At 36.4% G+C, this 22,695-nt stretch overlaps 2 protein-coding genes across 2 annotated transcripts; one reads left to right on the forward strand and one right to left on the reverse strand.

Annotated features, from left to right (window-relative positions):
• Positions 1–17: 17 nt before the first annotated feature.
• LOC100633777 (dystonin-like) lies at positions 18–19,684 on the reverse strand. Its single transcript, XM_020001137.1, has 40 exons — positions 19,450–19,684; positions 19,208–19,315; positions 18,108–18,386; positions 17,693–17,846; positions 17,275–17,416; positions 16,890–17,010; positions 16,583–16,694; positions 15,637–16,397; positions 15,073–15,276; positions 14,914–15,015; positions 14,398–14,559; positions 14,080–14,250; positions 13,341–13,550; positions 13,094–13,210; positions 12,160–12,522; positions 11,452–11,637; positions 11,113–11,232; positions 10,760–11,017; positions 10,411–10,521; positions 9,637–9,981; positions 9,313–9,436; positions 9,081–9,175; positions 8,841–9,005; positions 8,366–8,540; positions 7,860–8,011; positions 7,319–7,648; positions 7,029–7,182; positions 6,556–6,722; positions 6,392–6,510; positions 6,020–6,233; positions 5,441–5,602; positions 5,117–5,281; positions 4,591–4,932; positions 3,944–4,076; positions 2,582–2,775; positions 2,446–2,529; positions 1,940–2,176; positions 1,260–1,733; positions 812–1,009; positions 18–513 (listed from the first exon to the last, which is right to left on the reverse strand). The coding sequence occupies exons 1-40, from the start codon at positions 19,498–19,500 to the stop codon at positions 184–186; spliced, it is 8,091 nt and encodes a 2,696-aa protein (XP_019856696.1). The 5' UTR covers positions 19,501–19,684; the 3' UTR covers positions 18–183.
• Positions 19,685–19,791: 107 nt separating this feature from the next.
• Positions 19,792–22,695, forward strand: LOC100633905 (serine/threonine-protein phosphatase 5-like; the record flags this gene model as incomplete). Its single annotated transcript, XM_020001134.1, has 10 exons — positions 19,792–19,986; positions 20,178–20,347; positions 20,594–20,701; positions 20,908–21,016; positions 21,649–21,833; positions 21,896–21,994; positions 22,128–22,233; positions 22,388–22,448; positions 22,502–22,583; positions 22,633–22,695. Coding segments are annotated over exons 1-10 (1,149 nt in total), but the record flags the coding sequence as incomplete, so codon positions are not given.

Here is a 22,695-nt window from a genome sequence, read left to right on the forward strand (position 1 = left end):
TTAAATAACTTGAGTCATTCATGATTAAATGGGCAGAAAAATTTAAGCAAGTGCAGAAAGTCATAATAATAATAAGAAACTAGTCATTTGAATAGTGGATAAATGAAAGTGTAAAAAAATAACAAAGTGATGAATAATAATATTATTGAAGACACACCTAAACCTGTATAAAACTATGGGGAGTTACAAGGGTGGCCAATCCTCATCATCTCCTGGCTCTTGAATATGTCCCAAATGATTGAAGAAATGATATAGTGTGGTTTCACTTAAAGCATAAATAAGTACTACTGCCACAACGATGAGACAAGCCAAGATCATGAAGATTATGACAAAGCATGTGCATGTACACAACCATCGCTTGGAAGGTCCTTCCTGTCTATTGTTCTTATTCCTTTTAAGCCGAGCAATCTCATCATCCTTCATTTCTATCTTTTGCTCAAGTTCAAGAACCTCCTCTTCTTTGACCTTTAATTCATTCATGGCATTGACAGCCTTTTCTTCCCATTCATCTGCCTATAAATTAAAAGATAAAAACACTAATATCAAACTTTCCACTGGATAAAAAGGGAATAGCATAAGGACATGACTAAGAAGTACAGCAAATTTCTAATGGCCATTTTTGGGCAGCAAGACCATCATAGACTATTACTGTATATTAGTACAGCGCTATTAGGCGAATTTTAAAATAAAAAAAAAAGCTAATGCTCAAAGCAAATAAATTTCCAATCAAAATCAGCCTAAACTTTTGGCACAGCATAAAAACATATGAACATACATCCTATCAGTAAATGTGTCAATTAGGTATCTGTACCTTTCTCTGGGAATCATCGATGAGATTATTTGTTTCATTATTGAGTTTGTCCCACAAACCCCTCAAATCTTGACACTGTTCTTTGAACTCTTTAGCTGATTCGTATTCATCAGACACTTCAGGTGTAACAAGCTCCTCCAACAACTGCTCTAGACCATCAAGATGTCTGTGTCTTAATTCCTGATCTTTACTGATTTGCTATGAAAAAATGAGTTTGATATCTTAAAATTTTCAAGATTCAATTTAACCGATTACAATTTTACAAAAATAGAGGTACTAAAAATAATACAAATCCAAACTTGAAATATCCACATTTACATGTACAGGGTTCTATCTAGGAATTTTTGTTTGGGGAGGAAGATGGAGAGTTTGGGGGAGAAGCTTCCCCCCCACCCCCCCACTGGATAGAACCCTGATGTATGTAAAAAAAGAGACATGTAAAGCTTACTTTGCACCTTTCAGCTACAGGCCTTGGATTGGCTTCTTGATCATACAAGACTCTTAGTCCTTCCCTTTCATCAGTCAATCTTTTGTTCAGATCTTCACTAACATCAGCTAGTTCATTAAAGGTATCAAATAATCTCTTCCATGGCTCCATTTCCTCAGGGAATGAAGCCAGCCTGCCTGCTAGTGACTCCCAGTGTCTCCGTGACTCAAGAAAAATATTTCGTAGTTCGGCAAGCTCTTGATCCACTTCAACCTCCTCTTCTATTTCATCTTCTCCTTCATTTTCTGCTCCTTCTCTCTCTTCAGGTTCTTCTCCATTCTCTATTCTTTCCTCTTCAAAATTAAGTTCATCTTCTTCCTCCTTCTCCTTTTCTTCTACTTTTCTTTTAACTCTTGGTAAAAATAAATGAGTCTCAAAATTGTCATTCAAACATTTATAGTCTCCATCTTTTTTCTCTACCTCACTTTTCACCCTCTAAAAGTGAAAAGTAAAAATCAAATATATGTATGAATGCATATATAATACATGACACAAGATATTCACAGTATCACATATTTTAATTTTCTAATTTTTGATCATGTTATACAAATCAATGTTAATGGGTTGATTTTTTGCATAAAAAAATTTGGGGACTAAGTTGAAACTTAATACTAGTTTGCTATAATGTACAAATGCCTCACCTCATAACGTCCTATAAGAGAAATAAACTCTGTGAGGAAATTAGGGAAATGACTCAAAGCAGAGAGTTCAGCCTTTGTAAGGACCACCCACTCAGAGAAGTGTTTCAGTAAAGGTTCGTATACTCCCCAGTCCTTTAGTCTTTGATCCATCTCATTGACTCTCCTTGTGTGCCTCTCTTTAGCAGCTGTGTGTCTCTGTCTAATGGAGTCTACTTTCTCAAGTAGCTTTCTTGAAACCTAATAAGAGTAAAATACATGTACATGTACATTATAACGTACACAATGCATATGCATTAAGTAGACTAGCATTTTAATTATTATATGTATATTCTGATACATATACATGGTCTTATGATATGTAGCAACTTTGAACTTTTGCGATAAAAACTGGATTTTAAAATATTTTTATGAATCCTTAAATTTACTCTAAAATCTTACAAAAGTACAAGGTTTTTGACCAAAATCTCATTAAAACCCGATACATGTACTACACATGAACACCTTACTTGTATCCTAGGATCATCTTTGTAACCATCGCAAAACCCCACCAAGTCATTTAGAGCCTTACCAGACTCATCCTTCATTTCGTGCTAAAGTGAGATCTACACGTGAAACACACACTAGCCGGCCCTACCACCTTACCTCTTCTTGTCTCCATTCATTATGAAGTCTGACCAGTAATGGGGAGGGAGGGAGAGGGAGAGAGAGGTGAGTCTCATATGACTCCAGTGTGGTGTGACATGCTCTACTATGCTTCTCAAAGCCAAGTGTGAGGTCTGCCCTTAGTCTCATCATCACCAGCTTATCACTTAACCTCACTGATGCACTGCTCCAACCTGGAGAGAGAAAGGGAGCAAAATAAAGAACACAAATTAACAAAAAATATAAAAGGTGTACATGCAGTCCGTTTTTTTATTTGTACACCATATACCGTACAGAAGGAAATTTTGGAGGGACTAAATTTTGGCGAATTGCTAAATTTTGGTGATTGGCGAATTTTAATTTGGTGAATTTGTGGCCATGTGCCATTAAACAAGTGCATATTGGCCCAAAATGGCAGATTTTTATTTTGGCGAATGGCTATCAAAACACCAAATTCACCAAGTTTAACTACCTCCAAAATTTCCTTCTATACGGCAGCCAGAAAGTTTTGTGGTCAAAAACTTTCGTAGTTTTCATGGTTTGGAATGACACCATGAAATTAGAAACCATGAATTATTTGCAGGTTAATGAGAGGTGTGGGTGCTTTACTGATGATCGACAAAAATAAGAACCACAAATATGATGGAAGCCACCAAACCAAACCATGAAAGTTTTTTTGCCACAAAACTTTCCAGCTATATGGTATACTACACTAGCTTCAGAATTTCCCATAAAGCATGCTAAGTGAGCTACATGTCCATTGTAAAAACATGCTTTAATGTGGAGCAACTCATAGCTTTAAAAATTCATTAAAAAACTAAATTTGATCAATGAAATTTCTCTAAACAACATAAGTACATGTACAGTACATGTATTATGCATCAAAAAATTCTCTAAATACATTGTACCTGTGCTATATACAGTCAAACCTCTCTAAAACGAACCCCCAATTAGCGGACACCTCTCTATAACGTACAGTTGCTCTTGTCCCAGCCATAAGGCCATTGGGTAGTGTATAAAAGAACCTCTGTATAGCGGAACCTCTCTATTCTGTATAATGGACGAGATTTATTGTCCCCACACATCTACACGTGTACAAATTAACCTCCAACGGACGGACACAGCCACGCAACGGACTTTCTAATTAACATGCATCAAGAAAATGGTGGATTTTCTGGTCTGATTAGCATAGGATAACCTCCGATTTAAGGACACCTCCGTATAAAGGACAGTGATGGCTGGCCCATAGGTGTCCGTCTTAGAGAAGTTTGACTGTAGTACATGTACATGTAATTTTTTGAGCCAAGCTGAGCATGCACTATATCGAAACCCCGTGTGAAACCCTCATATTGTATGGTGTACCTTGCATTAAGTTGTTCCTTTCCCTTGATATGTCAGGGTTCTTGGCAAGAGCCTCTTGTATCTCTTTACTCTCTGCAGACTTATCAATGACAGAGACATTATCAGCCTTAGCTTCTTGCTCATCTTGTAATTCCTGTAAGAGTAACAGGAACAATGGTGGGTACCATAAAGTATGCATAATGTATATGTACATTCAATAATGCACTGGAAACAGAGAATAACTTTTCATTGAATTGCTTGTTAATGTATGCTTGTATTTTATCTGTATTAGTCATAAAGACTAACCAGTTGATGGACAAGCAGCATAATCTAGCACTCCTCTCTATTGTCACTGGATATACACTAACACAGTGAGAGAATGAGGAGGAGGAGGAGTGCTTTACAGGAAAACAAAAATTTAAATTTAAACCAAATTTTGAAGGTTCATGAATCATAAAATGAAATGATTATAACTAAAAAATTAGTGGTTAGAATCAGCTTGAACTTCTCTATAATATAGCTTAAGCACAATGATATCTAACAGAACATGGACAAAATAGCCTATAATATTTCAACATAATACAACACTAAGTCAATAACAACATAACATTACATGTAACTACAACACTGCAGTGTCTTATGTGTCCAATCATCAATCCAACACTCACTTCAAGTCTTTTAAGTTTTTCCAGAAGTTCCTCTCCAGTCAGTTCCTCCTCCTCCTCCTCCTCCCCCTCATCGTCTATCTCTTGTGCTATAACATCCAGGAACTCCTGGACAGTCTTTGCCTCCTCAACAGGAAAGACCTGCCAGCTCTGCAGTCTAGTGTCCAGCATCTGTCTCCTTGCTTCAGTGCTGTCACCCAGTGTCTCCACGTGTACTGTTATCTGGTTGGTTCTCTCCGTTATGAAACTACAATCATCAGCAACACAGAGCTCAGAGAGCTGCCTTGTTATGTCACTGAGGACCTGTACAGCAGGTTTGTGCTGATTGATGTTGGCATTCAGTTCCTGGGGACATTATTAAAAATACACATGTATCAATGAATAAGGACACTTCTCTTACATGTACATGTACTGTACATGCACTAACAATAATAACAATAGAGACATTATGTGAACCCAATACTATTGTTGATAAACTATCACTGTCTTCTATTGTACATGTACAATGGTACATCCATACTCTGATTACCTCAGCATTTCTCAAGTTACGTTCAGTGATGATGGCATTGCCCGGTTTGAGTTTATCAGAATTATAAACTCCTTCAGCTTCTTGTACCCAGACTGAGAGCTCCTCTCTGTGTTTGTGAAACTCCTCCCACAAAGGGATTGATAATTCTAACTTCTCGACATAAACCTAAAATAGCAAATAATAAAATAATATTATTATAATTGTTATAATATAAATAATAATGATAATAATTAATAATAATGCTAATAACAATTCTACTATTACATGTACTCACTACTACATGTACATGTACATGTACTACTAAAAAATTATATTTATTCTTACTCTCTCAGATCCTTCCAAGTTCTCAAATCGTTCGGTTACGTTCCTCACTCGTTGGCTGATTCCCTCGTGCTCTGACCTACGACTGTGCTCCAGCATAAACCCCTCTGTTGCCATGACAACCTCAACAAAAGGGCGGTGCTCCTCTATCTCATCAATATAGACCTAATAAGAATTAATAACAAGAGAAAACTCTTTGTAATAATTACACACACACACACACACACAGAGAATATACATGTATACATGTACATGCATTAAGAGTGCTCATAAAATGAAGCTCTCAAGGATACTAAACTGATTTACAATATTAACATTACATTGACACTGGAATAGGATTTGGTTCTATTCTAGTGTAAATTTAAGCAAGTGCTAATATTAGGTCAAATCGCCCACACTTTTGATTAAAAAGTGGCAATACGCTGCTGGCCTAACATCATATTGTAAACCAGCCTTTAGATGAGATGGGAAATGAATAATAAATAGATTTACACTAATTAGTATTACATGTACAGTACATGTGCTTCAATGGTGGTATGGGCTGCCCATTAAACACAGGCCCCCCATCATGACTAGCTGTACCTTGTGTCTATCTATTTCTTCTTTAAGTGCATCAATGACTCCACGAGTAGGAGCCTTATCAGCTGCTGCTTCACAGACTATATCCAGCCACTCCATCTCTTTCTGTGTCATGTCCTCTATCAGACACACTTTACTGTATACTGATGATAACTGCTCTAGTGTCTCGTCCAACAGCTGACATATTGATGCCCAGTGGGTCTGAACGTCATTGAGTCTGAGAGGGAGAAAGGAAGGAAATTAATTTAAAAACATGCAATCAAGTGAAAAGAATATACACGTACATGTACATATGTATAAAAGCAATGCATGAACAATATCCCCATGCTATGTACATACGTGTTACATGTACATCTACAATACTCATTCATGTACCTTGATTCAACGTCTTTAGTTCCGTTAGGTTTCTCCCCATCATCAGGTTTCAATATATCGGCTAATTCAGATATCTCATCCACGGAAGCCATCTTCTCATTAAGAGTCCCGTGAAGTTTCTAAGTATAGAATAATGTCAGCTGGTCAGATGAACTATACGTTACCTTGCATGAGAGCATGTGATCGGAGACTCCTTTCTCTCCGTCAGTTGACGTCACTTCCAGAGAGAAAGTCTTAGCCTCTTCAGTGACCCAGTTAAGGAACTCCCCTACCTGCTTCTCGAAATCAGTCCAATAGCCTTGGAGGCCTTTGATCTGCAACCAGCGCTCATCTAAATAAAATAATAAGTTAAAGTCGTCATATTAAATCCATGGTCCATGATCACTATATGAATGACATATACAACAAGTAGCTAGCTTAATGCTAGCATTATCTTTTCCTCCCGCTTTTGTCAAAATTTAGTGAAATCAAACTTTAAGTTTTAATTTTCATAATTTTGATGGGGGTGATCAATGTAGGATTTAAGGTAAGGTCAATAAAATGAATAGCTTTACAGTACACGTGTGAAGATGTACATGTACATGCTTATATAAGAATTAGAACTAGGAAGTGTAGTATTCTGAATTCTTTGACTCACTTAAAGAATTCACAAACTCCTCCCACTGGTTAAACATCTCTTGAAGACGTTCGTCAAATGCTTCACACGGTATGTAGGTTTTGACAATGAAATGACCTAACTGGTACATCCTGTCAAACGGCTCGGACTGGTTCTCAACTTCAACACAATGATCCTAATTAAATAAAATATGCCTAAATACTACAAGTATAATTAAGTTGTCTGCTAAATAATTACTAATGTACATCATCCTAATTTAATAAATGTAAAATACTTGATGCTACTGGCTGAATAAGTTCTAAGTTACTTACAGCATGCTCGTCAAGAGTTTCTTGAGTGTTTCCTAAAGGTCTCTTAGGTTTCTCAACCAATTCATTATACTCTCGAGTGACCTTCTCAAACATTTTATTAAATACTTCCTCTTTTGTGGCAAAGTCCTGCATGTCCTTCTTTCCTTGTTCACAAAGTTCACTAGCTTCAGCGACCAGGTCAGCTAGTTCTTGGTATCGGTCCTCGAGTCCTTGTACTTGCATATCCAGTCCCTGGCAGGTTCCCTCCTGAGCCACCTCCATGATGCCAGCTGCTTCTAATTTAAGATCCTCGTTGAGTTTCTTGTGTTCCCTGATATCATTACTGAGCTCCTGTTGTACAAGAGACAATGACACATGATTAGCACACAAAGAGAGATTAAATGTGTATGCATCATGAGGCAAATACACAATGAAGAGGTTTTTGATCAAAAATGTGCTCAATTTTACACACATATATACATGTACATGTAAAATGAATAAATTGACAATCAGAACACAGAAGCTAATACACAATGCATGTACATGTACATGTAGCTGATACCTCAAGTATTATTTCTTGTTGCTCCATTCTTTCAAGATCGGCTCCTATTGATCCACAGTCTTTATATGCACCATCCGTCTTGTTCAACCACTCCTCATACTCTCCACACTTTCCACGAAACTTCTCAACCATTGCCAACACTTCCTCTGTGCCTGAGCAATGAGGAGAGATAAAGAATGCATAATAAAACTATTGATGCTATCTTTTGGTAAAAATAATAGGGACAAAGCCTAACTGTGCCTGCTAAATGAAGGTTCAGGTGACAGTAATTATCACATTACAGGTTTACAGCAGAACATGCTTCTACATGTACAAGACCAGGTATAGCTATGATTTACAAGCTATAGCTATGGTTTACAAGCTATAGCTATGGTTTACAAGTTATAGCTATGGTTTACAAGTTATAGCTATGGTTTACAAGCTATAGCTATGGTTTACAAGCTATAGCTATGGTTTACAAGTTATAGCTATAGTTTACAAGTTATGCTCGCTGCTGTTTCACTTACTGTGTGTCACTGTAGAGACAGACTCCTCCATTTTAGCCCAAGCATTGTCAAGCTGAGCCATGAGTGCTTCAACCTTCTTCAGGTTTACTTCAGAGAGCGATCCTTTAGAAGTGGCAGCTATCTGATGGAGTTTAGTCAGTAAGTGTCTTCGAGACTGGAACTCTTCTCTTAGGGACTAGAGGAAAGGAAGAGAGAAGAGGATAAAGTGTCCTCCATTTTTCCAGGAAACCACAAGCATGTAAGGGCTGCCCCTTCCTCATCTTAATTATTATTTGTAAGTATGATAATGATAATAATAATAATAACTGCCCCCTCAATTCTAATAGAAAGTGCATAACTGACTACATTAGATTTCAGTAACTACTGGCCATTACTAGTCGCATACAATATCTCCCACTGATTCATGCACTATCGCTTTATCCTACTGGTCTCATTCAAGCAAGTGAAGCAACCACCCTACTCCTTCTATAGCTACCTCAAGATTCTCTTTATTCTCCAAAAGTCTTTCAAATTCTCCTGGAGGAGCTTCATTAAGAAAACTAAGCCCCAGAGACTCCTCCACCCAATTTAATAACTCATTGGCTGAAGACATAAGACCAGCTGTACTTCCTTCACATAACTCTAAATCAAGAGCTCTATCCTAAAAAGCAAGGGAGAGTGAGAGAGAAAGGAAGATCAACCAGTGCAGTACAGTTAGTGTGAATATTGTATTTACTTGAAGCATCTTCTTCATAGCGTTGAGTCTCCCCTCAGATGTAGCTAGCTGCCTACCAACACTGCAATGACTGGACTCATCATCATCACTAAGAGCTTAAGGGAACAGAATATAAATATACATGTACATTATATATTGTATGTACATTGTAATGATTGTATCAAGATTCTATTCATGCTGATTATGTACTGTACATGCATATTGATCACTAGCTTTATGCATACACCTTTACCTGGTGATGTTTCTCTGAATTCTTCAACCCATTCAGTTGGAATGTGTCTCAGGCCCCACTTCTCTCCTAAACTACGTAACTCGGTAAATTCCTCTGACATTTCTTTCATGAGATTATTAAATTTCTACAAACACACACAACCAACTAATGAGAAGTACAGATAAAATAACAAATGATTATATAGTGGGTTATTTTTTGTGATTCAAGCTTCCGCACAAATAAAAATAAAGAATAAATCATTGCTACCTTTTTTGAATTAATGAAAGAAAATTTAACCCAAAAATCAACTAACTATACAATGATGTACTATATACAGTACACTACCTCTAATTTCATTTTCTGTCTGTTAAGAGTGTCTGGGGTAGCATTGGGAGATATTGCAGTGCAGCATTCATCATAAAGTTCAGTATAAGCAGCGTTGAGTCGCTCGGAGAAAGAGCTTAGTTTTGTCAAGTACTCGTTCAGCTTGTTGGACTCCTCTTCCAACTGACTGTAAAGCTCCTTGCACTGGGTAGAGAGTCCCTCCCAGTTTGAACGTAATTCCTTGAGTTCTCTAACGAGAGGCTCTGAAGGAGTTCCCTTGTCATTGAAATCATGAATGATGTTTTGTAGTGTCGTACACGTTGAACTGACGAGTGATTCTTTCTCAGAAAACTCTTGAGATAAATCCTAACAATTATAACAATACAAAAAGCTAGTAATTTATTAAATCATGATAGCATTGTTGTGAATGAAAAAACAGTCACATTAACTTCATTTCAACACATAGTACAACACCAGTATCTAATGGTACAGCTAGAATACAGCTAACATACATTATTTTCAAAGCATTCATCATGTACAGCACACCTTGCACATACAATATACATGTCATACAGCATAGCACTTTATTTTGGCGATTTTGCTGTAAAATTGTAATTAGAGGTTTTTAATTTGGCGATTCTTGTGTACACGTGCATTACTGAGCATGCGCATTAATGATTGGCAGTTTTAATGATTGGCAGTTTTAATATTGGCGATTCTGCTTGCAAACTGCCAATCACCAAAATAAAACTCCGCCAAATTAAAGCGTTATACGGTATAATGATTACTGATTACTTGTGCTATTCTGAATAAGTCTTGAGGAGTATCATCAAGTGATGCAGCGTCTGTCCTCTCCCTCAGTTCACACAACTGTGGCTCAGTAACAGCAGACCAATCCCAGTACACCTACAAACACACACACACATTACATACATGTACATGTATATGTACATTTGCATACATTATACATATAGTCCGATAAATATAAATACATAATGAATGCAATTTCTTTTCAATGGAGGACGTAACATAAAATTTAACTGGTGAACAGGTTATAAAAAGAACTAAAAATGGAGAATTCTCTATGATACATGGTAATATCATCATGGGGCATAGTCATACTATGAATTACTCCATTTTTTACCTTTGAAAATCTCTCGTATTCCTTCCACCAGTCAAGCAGCAGCAGAAAGTGAGCCATCACTCCTTTACTGCTGGTAACAAGATTAGCAATCTCAGTATTGAGGCCCTGGTGGGTGTGGAGGATCTCCTGGTTGCTAGGCAATCTCAGCGAGGGCCCAAGGGCTTGTTTGTCGATTCCAGCGTAAATCTCTCGATATATAGTGTCTAAATCATAGCCAGCCTGACGAAGGGTATCAAACCTTGACTGGGAAAAACACACCTATCAAATAAAAATGCAAATGCATTACATGCGTATATAATTTATAATAGCAAAATACTAGCAAGAAATACATTACAAAGCTCTATACAACTGACCACAGCTTCTTCAACTTTGTGTTCTATATGAAGGCGGTAGCCAGAGACAGCTCCGAGTTCTTGTATTGATTGCCTCATTGACTGTAGACCTTGTACTAGCTCTAACTGAGCTGTTATCAACTAATGGAGAGAGAGAAGGAGAGAATCAAGTGTATTGACAGTAATTAATCAAAAGTATCCAGAGTAAATTTACTGACTACAAACATGTAAATGTATGTACATGCATGTAGATCTACATGTACATGTACATAAGCGTATATTAAAAAGTGGAAATTGCTTACAGAAGGCACTACCAGTATGTATACATGTACACTGAATAATAAATGAATAGAGCATTACCTGAAATACTGGACTGACTGAGCCACACATCACCTGAAGGTTCTCCCACCTCTTGACCACAGCCAGTATCTCCTTGTTGACATCATGAGAGTGAATGGAGCCACCAGAAGCAGTGATCTCTTTGAACCTGGACTCCACCAATGACTGGACCATACACATGCTCTCATCCAAATCATACAACTTATCCTACCAGTGATGAATAAGGAGAGAACAATTAAGAAGAATAACATGATATGTAACAGGGGATAAGACATAGCCATATTCACATGCACATGTGCCGGCTACATTGTGTGTTGAATACAAAACTAACAACTAAGAGTGGAATAAGAAAACTACATGTCAGGCCTTCATCTAGGATTTTATACAAGGGGGGCAAGGTTAAAAATACTTCAAAAAAGGGGGGGTCACTAATATTTTCTATTGTGCATGCACAATGCGTGTTCACAACACTTATACAATTTACTGCTGTGGTGATGAAATTTTTCATGTTAATAAGTCAATCAAGGGGGGGGGCAAGTGTCCCCTAAGGGGCGGTGAGCACCCCCTTCCGCCCCCCCCTCAATGAAGCCCTGCATGTACATTGTACATGTACACGTGTGTAATAAGAGACTGCAGGTTTCAAATGAAATCTTTAAGCCACAGATACAATCATTAGTTCATTGCATTGTAACACTATGAACTTTAAATACTAGAGTAGAGCATCATTACCTCGTGATCAGTGGTGAGTACTTTAACTTGTTGGAGCAGTTCTTTAGATGACGATTCAAGGAGTCTCTTCAATGGGTACCCATTAATGAACTCAACTTTGACATCCCATAAACCGTCACCTTCCCTCATGTAGTCTCTCATTATCTCCAATTGCTCTCGGAGCCACTCCTCATGCTCCATCCACAAGTTCTCAAGCGAGCCTTTAGTGACGTTCCCTATTAGCGACCAGTCACATTCAAGTTGAGTCATTTCCTCTTCTATGCTTTCTTTCTTGCCAACTTTATCATTGGATCCCAGCTCTTTCTTGACGGCTTGAAGGTGAAGTACTTTCGGTTTAAATGAGTTGATCTCATTTTCCAATTGCTGAGAAAATAAAACAACAGATAAATAAAATAAAAGAATTACATGTGTACATGTACAACAACTATTAACAAGAAATACTGTAGTATATGGCTGAACAAAACGGCTGGTTCACCAATTTTTGGATTTCCTCTTAGACAAGGTCTAGAGCCATGCTAGTGGTACCAATGGAGTCCTCTGGTCAAGATAAGGTCCTCTAAGAAGTCTGGTAAGCATAGGAGCTCGTTTTCCTGGTATAGCAAGGCTGCAAAAGTCGTGGCAGCCATTTTGTTTGGGGGTGAATCCTACTTAGTAACGCTAATGCATTACTAATACACATGCAACAGCTAGTGCCCCTGATTTATTGGCTATCGATGAAAGATGGTGGCAGATATACTGTATATGAGTTAATTTTTGCGGTGGAAAATTTTCTTGAATCGTGCATTTCTAAGATTTCGTGGAATTAATTTTCGCAAATAGCTTGAAGGCTGCACCACGTAGCAATGGAGATGTAGGATTTTGCAAAAAACGCAAAAAATTGCAAAAATATTTCACCACAAAAATAAACCAGTATATATATATATACTGTACTTACTATGAATTTTGGTAGTAACTGTGTGTCACCTTCTGACACTCCCAGCACTTCAATGCCAGCTATCTGCTGCACATGATGAATGAAATCACGTGAGGCTGCATACAACTCATTGTATTCCTAAAAATAAAAATTATCAAATCTACATGGACCACATGTAAATGTATATGTATCTACATGTACTGTATTCTCTCCAATTTTATGTATTATCTACAGGTGTACATGTATACAGTATTACATGTATATGTACCTGCCATTTAATGAGAACATTACTCAGCTCTTGATCCACAGTATTCAGTAGTAGCACTAGGTCCTTCCATCTTTGTGTGGTCCCTCTAACAACAGTATCAAGATATCTATAGGCTGGACTCCCCACTATGACCTTATCAACAATTACATTGCCAATAGTGACCAGTTCAGTCAATGACTGGTATTTCTCATGAAGTGAGTCTCTGTAGGTCTGAGAGGAGAGAGAGAGAGAGAGAGAGAAGATTGGAAAAGAGAAAGGAATCAAGAAAAGGGAAATTAAGGGCATACCGATTACCGTGTGTTACAGTACATGTACATAAGTCTAACGTACAATAGCGTGTATTTTTTATAACGTTAAAGTACATATATTTGTCCATTTAAAAACATAAAACCATGCAAAATTGTGTTTGGCCAGATTTTTGAGCAAATTTTTAAAATTCATTAAAAAAATCCAATTTTGATTGGAATCAACTCAAACTTGCTACGCAACATAAAAACATGCATATGTATCAGGAAAAATTACAAAAAATGGAAATTTTTTTCCATGTGATTTTTGTCAAAATACCCTGTACTATAATAATACAGGGTCTTTGACACAATTTTGAGCAACTTGAAAAGCGACTGACAAGAAGCTCCATGAGCACTATATCAAAACCCTATGGGAAACCCTGGTTACGCTATACATGTAGCTAGGATTGTGTGTCCATGTACATGTATGTACAATGTATGTGTGATTGTACTGTTAGTGTTTTCTTGAATTCTTTGGCCTCATCAAGAGAATGACCATACACCTCACGCTCCTTTACATAGACCTCACTCATCTCTATCCATTCATTGAGAGGCGTGGCTGCACTATCAAGCTCCTCCCACAACTTAACACCTTCTTCCAGCAACTCTCTAGAGGCAGCAACCTTGAAAAGAATAAGATTTATTTAATTATTTTACACACATGTGCATATACAATTTATTAAAAAATAATAATATTTCAAAATTAATTCAATTCAATCCATACAAAATTTACTATTACATGTATATGTACGTGTAATTCTAATATTTACTTTTTCATTGACAATATCAAAAGCTTCTTCAAAATTAGTGAGTGTCTCAGGCAGCCTGCTCTCCTCTTCCTCGCAGCAGCTGACGAGTTCCTCCACTGTCCCTCTCACTGACTCCATAATGCTCTCACCAACGCTCATGTGGTCAGTATCATCAAAATAAGTCTGAGGGAAAAAAACGGAAATTTAATTAATAAAAAAATTACATGTACAATATTAAGATAAGTGCTGCATACAATTTAAATAACAAGATACTGTATACACTGTAAGTGGTTTTTTTAGGGTTGCAAATTTTGCAAATTTCTTCCTGATTCGCAAAAATAAAATTGCGAAAAATCAATTTAATAAAGTACCTGCAAGGCACATGTGGTACATGTAGAATTCACAAAAATTAAAATCCACAAATAGGAATTTTATATTTCGCAAAATATAATTCCCTCAAAAAACCACTTATAGGGTAACTTTATAGTATATGCTTTATAATGCCTCAAGTGCTATTACTAATCATGATATTTATACTTTGAAATCTTTAAGTGATCGTGCCATTTCCTCTGGTAATACAAGGCATTTTGGTAAAGAATCCAATTCAGATTTCGTCTCAAACAACCATTCCAATAATTCCTAATAATCAATCATAAAGAATGAAAGCATTAATTAAGGCACACGACTAGCTCTTACTGTTTGTTTTCTCTCAAACTTCATCTCCACTAGTCTGTTCTCAATGCGCTTGGGAAGGTTCTCCCAGTGGGTCTTGATGTTCTGCAGTCTCAGCTGAATCTCACGAGCTTCGTCTGGTGATCTAGCGGCAGCTAACAACTGATCACTGTTGGATAGTACATTGTCTTTCTTTTGAGACTGTACGCTAATGGAAGACTTGATTGACTGAATTAAAAGAGAGAGAAAGAAAGTGAAAGAAAATGCACATGTACATGTACTATCAATTCAGACTTCAAGAGTAGACAATTACTCTTGTTACTGTGTAATTATTATCAAGTTAGCATTGTGTGAAAAATAAATTAAAAAGTCCAAAACATAATTTAAAGCCATTCTCAATAAATTCAATTACAAGTAGAAGCCAGGGGCTATACATGCATGTACATGTATTAAGGATAATAGGTGTATAAACTTATAGGAGATCCCTCAAATAGACTCATAATTATGTCCAAATTAAAGACATAGAAATGAAGCATGGGATTCTCCCAAGGAATAGATACATGTACGTGTAGATTGTAGTTGATTTACCTGGAGCTGTTGTATCAGATCAGAGTAATGTATCCTGTCTCCTTCTTGAAGTACGTCTTCATCAGTTGAACTCAATCTATACTCAAACAGCCTGATGCCTTTTATCCATTCTAAGCTATTGTCCTCAGTCAGCTCTGATCCACTCTCTCCCTCTCCTCCTCCTCCTAAGCTACTGCCAACATAGCTACCCTCTGGGTCGCTATGGTCATCTTTACTTAGCTCCGTTTCGCTAAAAACTGGTGGATACTTTTTACCAGCGAGTGAGGGAAAGGCCATCTGCTTGTCTTCAGGTGTGTCGGGAGTGAACACTTCATCAGTTAGAGGATCAGGGCTTTCCTCTTCCTCCATTCTATGCTTCCTCTTTCCTCTATGTCCTGGTATGTGTATCACTCCTGTTGAGAGTCCTCTTAGTGATAATGGTGAGTGTATTTCATTAGGTGATCCCAGTAGAGGGTGTGATGAGAGTGCTGGTAGTGATTGTGTGTGTGCTAGTGGTGCTGGTGGTGAGTGTAGCGGTGACTGTGGGGAGAAGTTGAGTGATATTGGAGAGTCTTTTAGCGACAACGGAGAGAGTTCTGACGAAGCTTCTAAGCTTTTGCGTCCTCCTTGGGTTTTCTTGATTGCCGGTTTTTGATCCGGTGAGAGTTCAAATGAATCAAGTTCATCGTTTCCTCCTTCCCCATCATCAATCATCATCTCATCATCTTCAAAATCAAGGATAGGAGGAGGGAGACCAGGGGAATCATAATCAACCTCATCATCTTCAGAGAGAGAAAGAAAGAAAGAAAGAATGAAAGGAATATAAGTTGATTAAAGATCATAAATTGTTTTTGCCATTGCTCATTAGAAACAATGCAATGAAAGTGGTCATAAGTGAATGTACATTGTGTACCTTTAACATTACTTCTATAGTAGTACTTGTACTGTACATGTACATGTTACTTACTCTCTAGTGATACATCCATATCATCCTCCTCCTCCTCCTCTTCTGGTGACGTATTATCAGCTACTAATAGTTCAGGATGATCCTCATCTTCTTCAGTGTAATACATACTGCTCTGTATAATGTACAGAGGATGCATAGATACATATGTGCACATTATAACAATGTAAAAATGAATAATATCAGTCATTATGTGTACATGTACATGTATATGTACACTCATAATGTCAAATTAATACTCAGTACTACAATCACAGTAATGTACATGTATATGTATGCATTTCAAATTTATTTTTCATTCATAAATTACCTCGCGTGTCAATGATCCCTGATTATCAAACATTCTCAGTGGTTCCATCCACACCCAGTGCTCCACGTGATTCAGCCACGCCTCCACTTCCTCTAAGTCTTGCATAAACCTATCATTACACCTACAGTAGAAAAATGGACATGATTAGGTATTAAAATTGGTGCATTGTAAAGTTCACTAATACCGTAAATCAGGAAAATTATGTGATAGAAAATTTTTGTGCTTAAAAATGTGTTGTACTTTAACTTTTACTAAATAAGATTGTGTCATGTATCAATGACTGTGGCATGTAATTATAAGGTTTTTGCAAAATTCTAATCTGGTAAAATTAAAATCACAATAGAAATTCCTGATGAATGGTAGTTAATAATGATGACAATCTCACTGTGATATGGACCGTGAGAGTGAGTTAACTGCAGTCTCTAATTGACTGATGAGCTCCTGACATTCCAATAAGAAGAGACCGGCTTTCTCTTTGATGTCAGTAATGCTTCTATAGCAACTATCAATGGAGTCATCATCTTCCTCTAATAATATAAAACAAGAAATCATATTACTTCCAATAATAGGTTCTATTGAGTTACAGGAAACAACAATAATATAAGAATAATAATAACATGTGGCTATAATAAAAATGACACTTGGCAACGTTCATTGTGCAAAAGACACTATGAGTGTTTGTGTAAACACAACAGTTAGGGAAATCTTAAGTATCTACATGTACATGTACAGTACATCATGTAGCAATAAACTAACAATACTCATGTACATGTACATGTACATGTACATTGTATCTTAATTACCATCTTCATACTCATCTTCCATTAGCACAGGCATCTCTTCCATTTCTCCATCCTCTCTTCTCATGTTATAAGTTGCTGGTACTAATAATGTCATGTTTACTGACTGGACTCCCTCTAGCGTTTTCATTTGATTATTTATTCCTAACAGCACCTCCTGCAGCAAATGATCAATGACAATAAATTGCATTTCACAAAGGATCAGATCTATGATAGTGATATTGGCAAATACCTTGAAAGGGCTGATTAGAATTGACTCAAACATAACATAAACAAATATTGGAGGTGTACATTTTGAGGGCCAATTAACACCAGTGATCATTTTAAAGACAATCATAAGTCAATGCTCCCAATTAATTTATATTGTAGTGTTTAAATATTTTTAAAACAGTCCAAATAATAATAATAATGATAATACCTTCATTGATCCACAGGTGTTTCTGACAGCATCAGTTTCCTCTCCTGGTGATATTCCTGATGCTACTTCTAACAGGCTCTTCCCCTGAGACACGAGGAGCTTACCAAACGTCATGGAACTGTTCTGTAGGTCAGAAATCTGCTGCAGCAGGGATTTGTAGCGCACGAGCAAGACTGGAACAATATCCTTCCATTTATCAGTCAATGCCTTTCCTTTCTCATCCTCGGTCAACTGCTGCAACCAGTTCTCTTGCTGTAATAGGAATGTATTAAGGGAGCTCTATTGAAAATAAAAAAAGAATAAACATGTACGTCAGTTAAGGTACTCTCCTCTGTAGCTTGTACATTATGCAGTCTTGAAGTTACATATTAAAATACATTGTATGTTGATCACAAACTACAATGTACATGTACATACATGCAGCAGGTCACACGTGAAGATAAAAGCATAAGATTCTATATCCTCTCCCTTGAGAGGAATGACAGTAGTAGAGTGACAGCTGCTATAATGTGTGGCATATAATGGCATTAAGGAAACTCTCCTTTAAAATTGATAATACAGTTACACTGTCCAGTTGTTGGCACACATTACATTAACTGGATGGGGACTACTTCAGAGCTGGTCATATGATATCAAAAAAATTCCTTTTGATCAAAAAATGTATATTTAGTGAAAGTGTTTAGTGAAGGCGAGAAACAATAGATAGGCATAACTTTCCAAAGATGGCTATGCTAAAGAACACCAACTAGTATAACAAAATAATTATAATAACCCCCTTCCTTCAAATTTAAAATTCTGATAAGTATTGAGTAGAAAATAAAAAAAACATCCTAAACATTATACATAAAATAATTGCAATCAATGAACATACATGTAGGCTAAGTAGGTTAAGTTTATATTATGCTGTTCATTCATGCATTTCATAAAACAATAATCATAATGTCACTACATTACATTTCATAGTACATGTAGATAACAATATTCATAATACTTGTATAATATAACACTATGAATATTGAGTTTAAACTGTGAGAAAAAGAGAATAGATATTAGATGAAGAGAGAGAGAGAAAGTGAAAAAGAGTGTAGATCATATCATACCTGTAATGTATTGTATAATGCTAGTAGTGTCTTCCAATCAGTTTGAGTGTCTATTGACTCATTCTCTGCCAGCCACTTCTCCTGATCATCCAACCAAAACTCCAACTCCTAGAACACACAACAAATAATGTATTATAATGGCCCTAAAGCTTAAAATAAACAACACACACAATTTACTGTCATATCAAAGGACCTGTTAATTATTAATACCACAAATACTTGTATCTGTACGCTACACTTACCTCTAGCCAATTATCTGGAGTCTGTGTACAAGGAGGCGACTCTCCTTCCATCAGAAACTACTTACTATTTGTCTAGAACCTCTTCCTCACACGAGGTTGCTCAGCCACTCCTTTTGCTAAGGAGCCACGCCTTTTTGGTAGGAGCCACACCTTCTGGCCAAAGAAAGAGCTAAAGAACTGTTTTGACATTGTTTTGCTGAATATAGATCTAGCTCTGTAGTTTTATTTCTTTGTTATTATTGTGATTTTTGGTTGAACTTATTGCAACAATCAATGCAGAATAGGCTAATTACACTATTGAAGTTAATTTAACAGGCGTGGCCTTGCTTTTGGCTCCTCCTCCTTCTTTTGATAACCACGTGTAAGTGTAAATGGCAACTGAAAATGGAGATTCCCTTGTAGGACGCAAGGAGGAGGAGGTCGTGGGGAAGGTCCAGAAGCTCTCGACTAGTGAAGGATCTGGTCCAGCAAATATAGACCCAGAGCTAGCAACCAAGGCTGATGAATGGAAAGAAATAGCCAACATTAAGTTTAAAGGTGCTTTGTATGTATGTAGGAGTGGCTTAAATAAGTACGTACGGCCAGGGTGTTTTGGGATTGAAGTTTTTATAGAATAACTAACATGTGATGTGATGTATAGTTACATTACAATGACGATGGGAGTTTGCCACAGCCTTACTATTATTAAATTTCTTTTAAGAATAACATGTATACTTATTATGTTACAGAGAAACATTTTGCTGAGGCCATCGATTGCTATACAAAGGCTATTGAGATAAATCCATCAGTGGCTGTGTATTATGGGAACAGAAGCTTTGCTCACTTGAAATTAGAGAATTATGGATTTGCACTTAATGATGCCAGCAAAGCATTAGAACTGGACAAGACTTACATTAAAGTATGCATTTGCACTATAGCTATTGTAAAATGTGGAGTGCTAACTGTAATTTTAGTAGTTTAATGTAATGTATTTACATGTACATTTACAGTACCACATGTTTTAAATTATAGTCAAAAATTCATTTTTTGTTATTGATTCAGATTCATGATACTTAAAGCACTGAAATATATTTAAGTATACATAATTTGTATTCATTATTAATAAATCCTTATTATGATCTTCATCATATGTATGCATATATAGGGATATTACAGAAGAGCCAGTGCTAATATGGCACTGGGTAAATTCAAGCTGGCACTGAGAGACTTTGAATCAGTAAAGAAGAGTCGACCAAAAGATCGTGATGCACAGGTACATGTTTGATACAATCTGTCTTTTACCTCTCATCTTCTTATTTTCCTGTTTTTTCACTGTTCTCCTCTACTTGTATTTCTCTTCTCTCTGTCTCTGTCTCTGTCTCTCTCTCTGTCTCTGTCTCTCTCTCTGTCTCTCTCTCTCTCTCTCTCTCTCTCTCTCTCTTTCTCTCCCCTCCTCTCTCTCTTTCTTGTTATTATTAGATAAAGTATACAGAGTGTGCAAAGATTGTTCATCAGCAAGGGTTTGCTCGAGCTATTGCTGTTGAGAGTGAAAAGCCTGTCTCCTTAACTCTTGATCTCTCAACAATGTGTACGTGAAATGATAACATTTTTACCAAAAATGCATAACAAAATTCATGCGTGACCCCATTACAATAACTGTTAAAGCCACAAAATTTAGGATTCGGAAGTACATTAAGATAATTATACTTTCTGCTTATGCAGAGTGGATTGTCAAGTTGCTAAAAAAAATTAGGCCAAATTACCTTGTACTTTAGTAATAGATATTTTGTCAAAAAGGGCTTGGAGCAAATTCTTCCTTTTTTACATTTTTTAATGCATATACATGTTTTTATGTTGCATAGAAAGTTTGAGCTGATTCCGATCAAATTTAGATTTTTATGAATTTTTGAAGTTGTTCAGAAATTGAGCCAATGTCCCTGTACTATAGTACAGCATTATAGGCCAAATTTTACCAAAATTGAAAACAAGAGAATTTTTCATTAAAAAATTTTTTCTGATGTATATGCATGTTTTTATGTTGCGTAGAAAGTTTGAGCTGATTTTGATCAAATTTGGATTTTTTATGAGTTTTTAAAGTTACCAACGCTCATGAAGCTCATGCTGTTTAGCTCACTTAGCATGCTTTGTGAGAAACCCTGATTATACTTACCTAATCCTGAGATTTTGCAAGATAATAATTTTTTCATCATAATTATATAGCTGTAGACCATAGTTATGATGGGCCTAAACTTGAGAGTGATATAACGATTGATTTCATGAAGGATCTCTTAGTGTGGTTTAAGAACCAGAAGCTACTTCATACAAAGTATGCTTATAAAATAATCCTCATGGCCAAGGACGTGTTTTCAGCTTGTCCCTCTCTTGTTGATGTTACAATACCCGACGTAAGTTACACACTTTTATTGTGCTTCTGCTTCTTACGAATTTTGTTTTTTTTCTTTACTAGAAAAATAAGTTTACAATTTGTGGTGACATACATGGACAGTATTATGATCTTTATAATATATTTGAACTCAATGGCATACCTTCAATGGAGAATCCTTATGTATCATAATAATGATAATAATAAATAATTTAGTGATGTAGTGTTATAGAATTTCCAAGTACTGTACATGTACATGTACAATTAATATTAAGTTACTACCTTAACTCGTGTGTGTGTGTGATTGTATTTTTAGCTTTTTAATGGAGATTTTGTTGATCGTGGATCCTTCTCTGTGGAGGTTATTTTAACTCTCTTTGGTTTTAAGGTTTTATATCCTAATCACTTTTACATGTCCCGTGGTAAGAAGTTTGAAATATACTGTATGTAAACCATATGTGTACATAATATATAAACATAATGAATATCAATTTGGTATTGAGATGTCAATTAAGTGTTGTATTTTCTATCTTGCTACTTTTTGTTTGGTACATGTAAACCATTTAATCTTTCTAGGCAATCATGAGTCAATAACAATGAATCAAATGTATGGTTTTGAAGGAGAAGTAAAGAAAAAGTCAGTAAATGCAATTGTAAATGAATGAATAGAGTCTCTCTCTCTGCTAATAGATACAATGGTAAAATGGCTGATTTATTCACTGAAGTCTTTAACTGGTTACCATTAGCACATGTCATTGACAATAAAGTCTTGGTTAGCTTATATTTCTTTCTATTTCAACCTTTTATTCACTACCACACAGGTTATGCATGGAGGCCTGTTCAGTACTGATGATGTCACGTTAGATGACTTGAGAAAAATAGAT

This window comes from Amphimedon queenslandica, unplaced genomic scaffold (genome assembly GCF_000090795.2).
Source record: "Amphimedon queenslandica unplaced genomic scaffold, v1.1 AMPQUscaffold_13109, whole genome shotgun sequence".
NCBI lineage: Eukaryota > Metazoa > Porifera > Demospongiae > Haplosclerida > Niphatidae > Amphimedon > Amphimedon queenslandica.

What these genes read in the sequence shown, in the direction of transcription:
- LOC100633777 (XM_020001137.1), bottom strand. Translation starts at nt 19,500, where the DNA reads ATGGAAGGAGAGTCGCCTCCTTGTACACAGACTCCAGATAATTGGCTA. An exon ending in ATGTTCTCATTAAATGGCAG is followed by an intron (nt 13,211 to 13,340) that starts GTACATATACAT and finishes TTTTATTTTTAG; the next exon opens with GAATACAATGAGTTGTATGC. An exon ending in GTAACTTGAGAAATGCTGAG is followed by an intron (nt 4,933 to 5,116) that starts GTAATCAGAGTA and finishes TAATGTCCCCAG; the next exon opens with GAACTGAATGCCAACATCAA.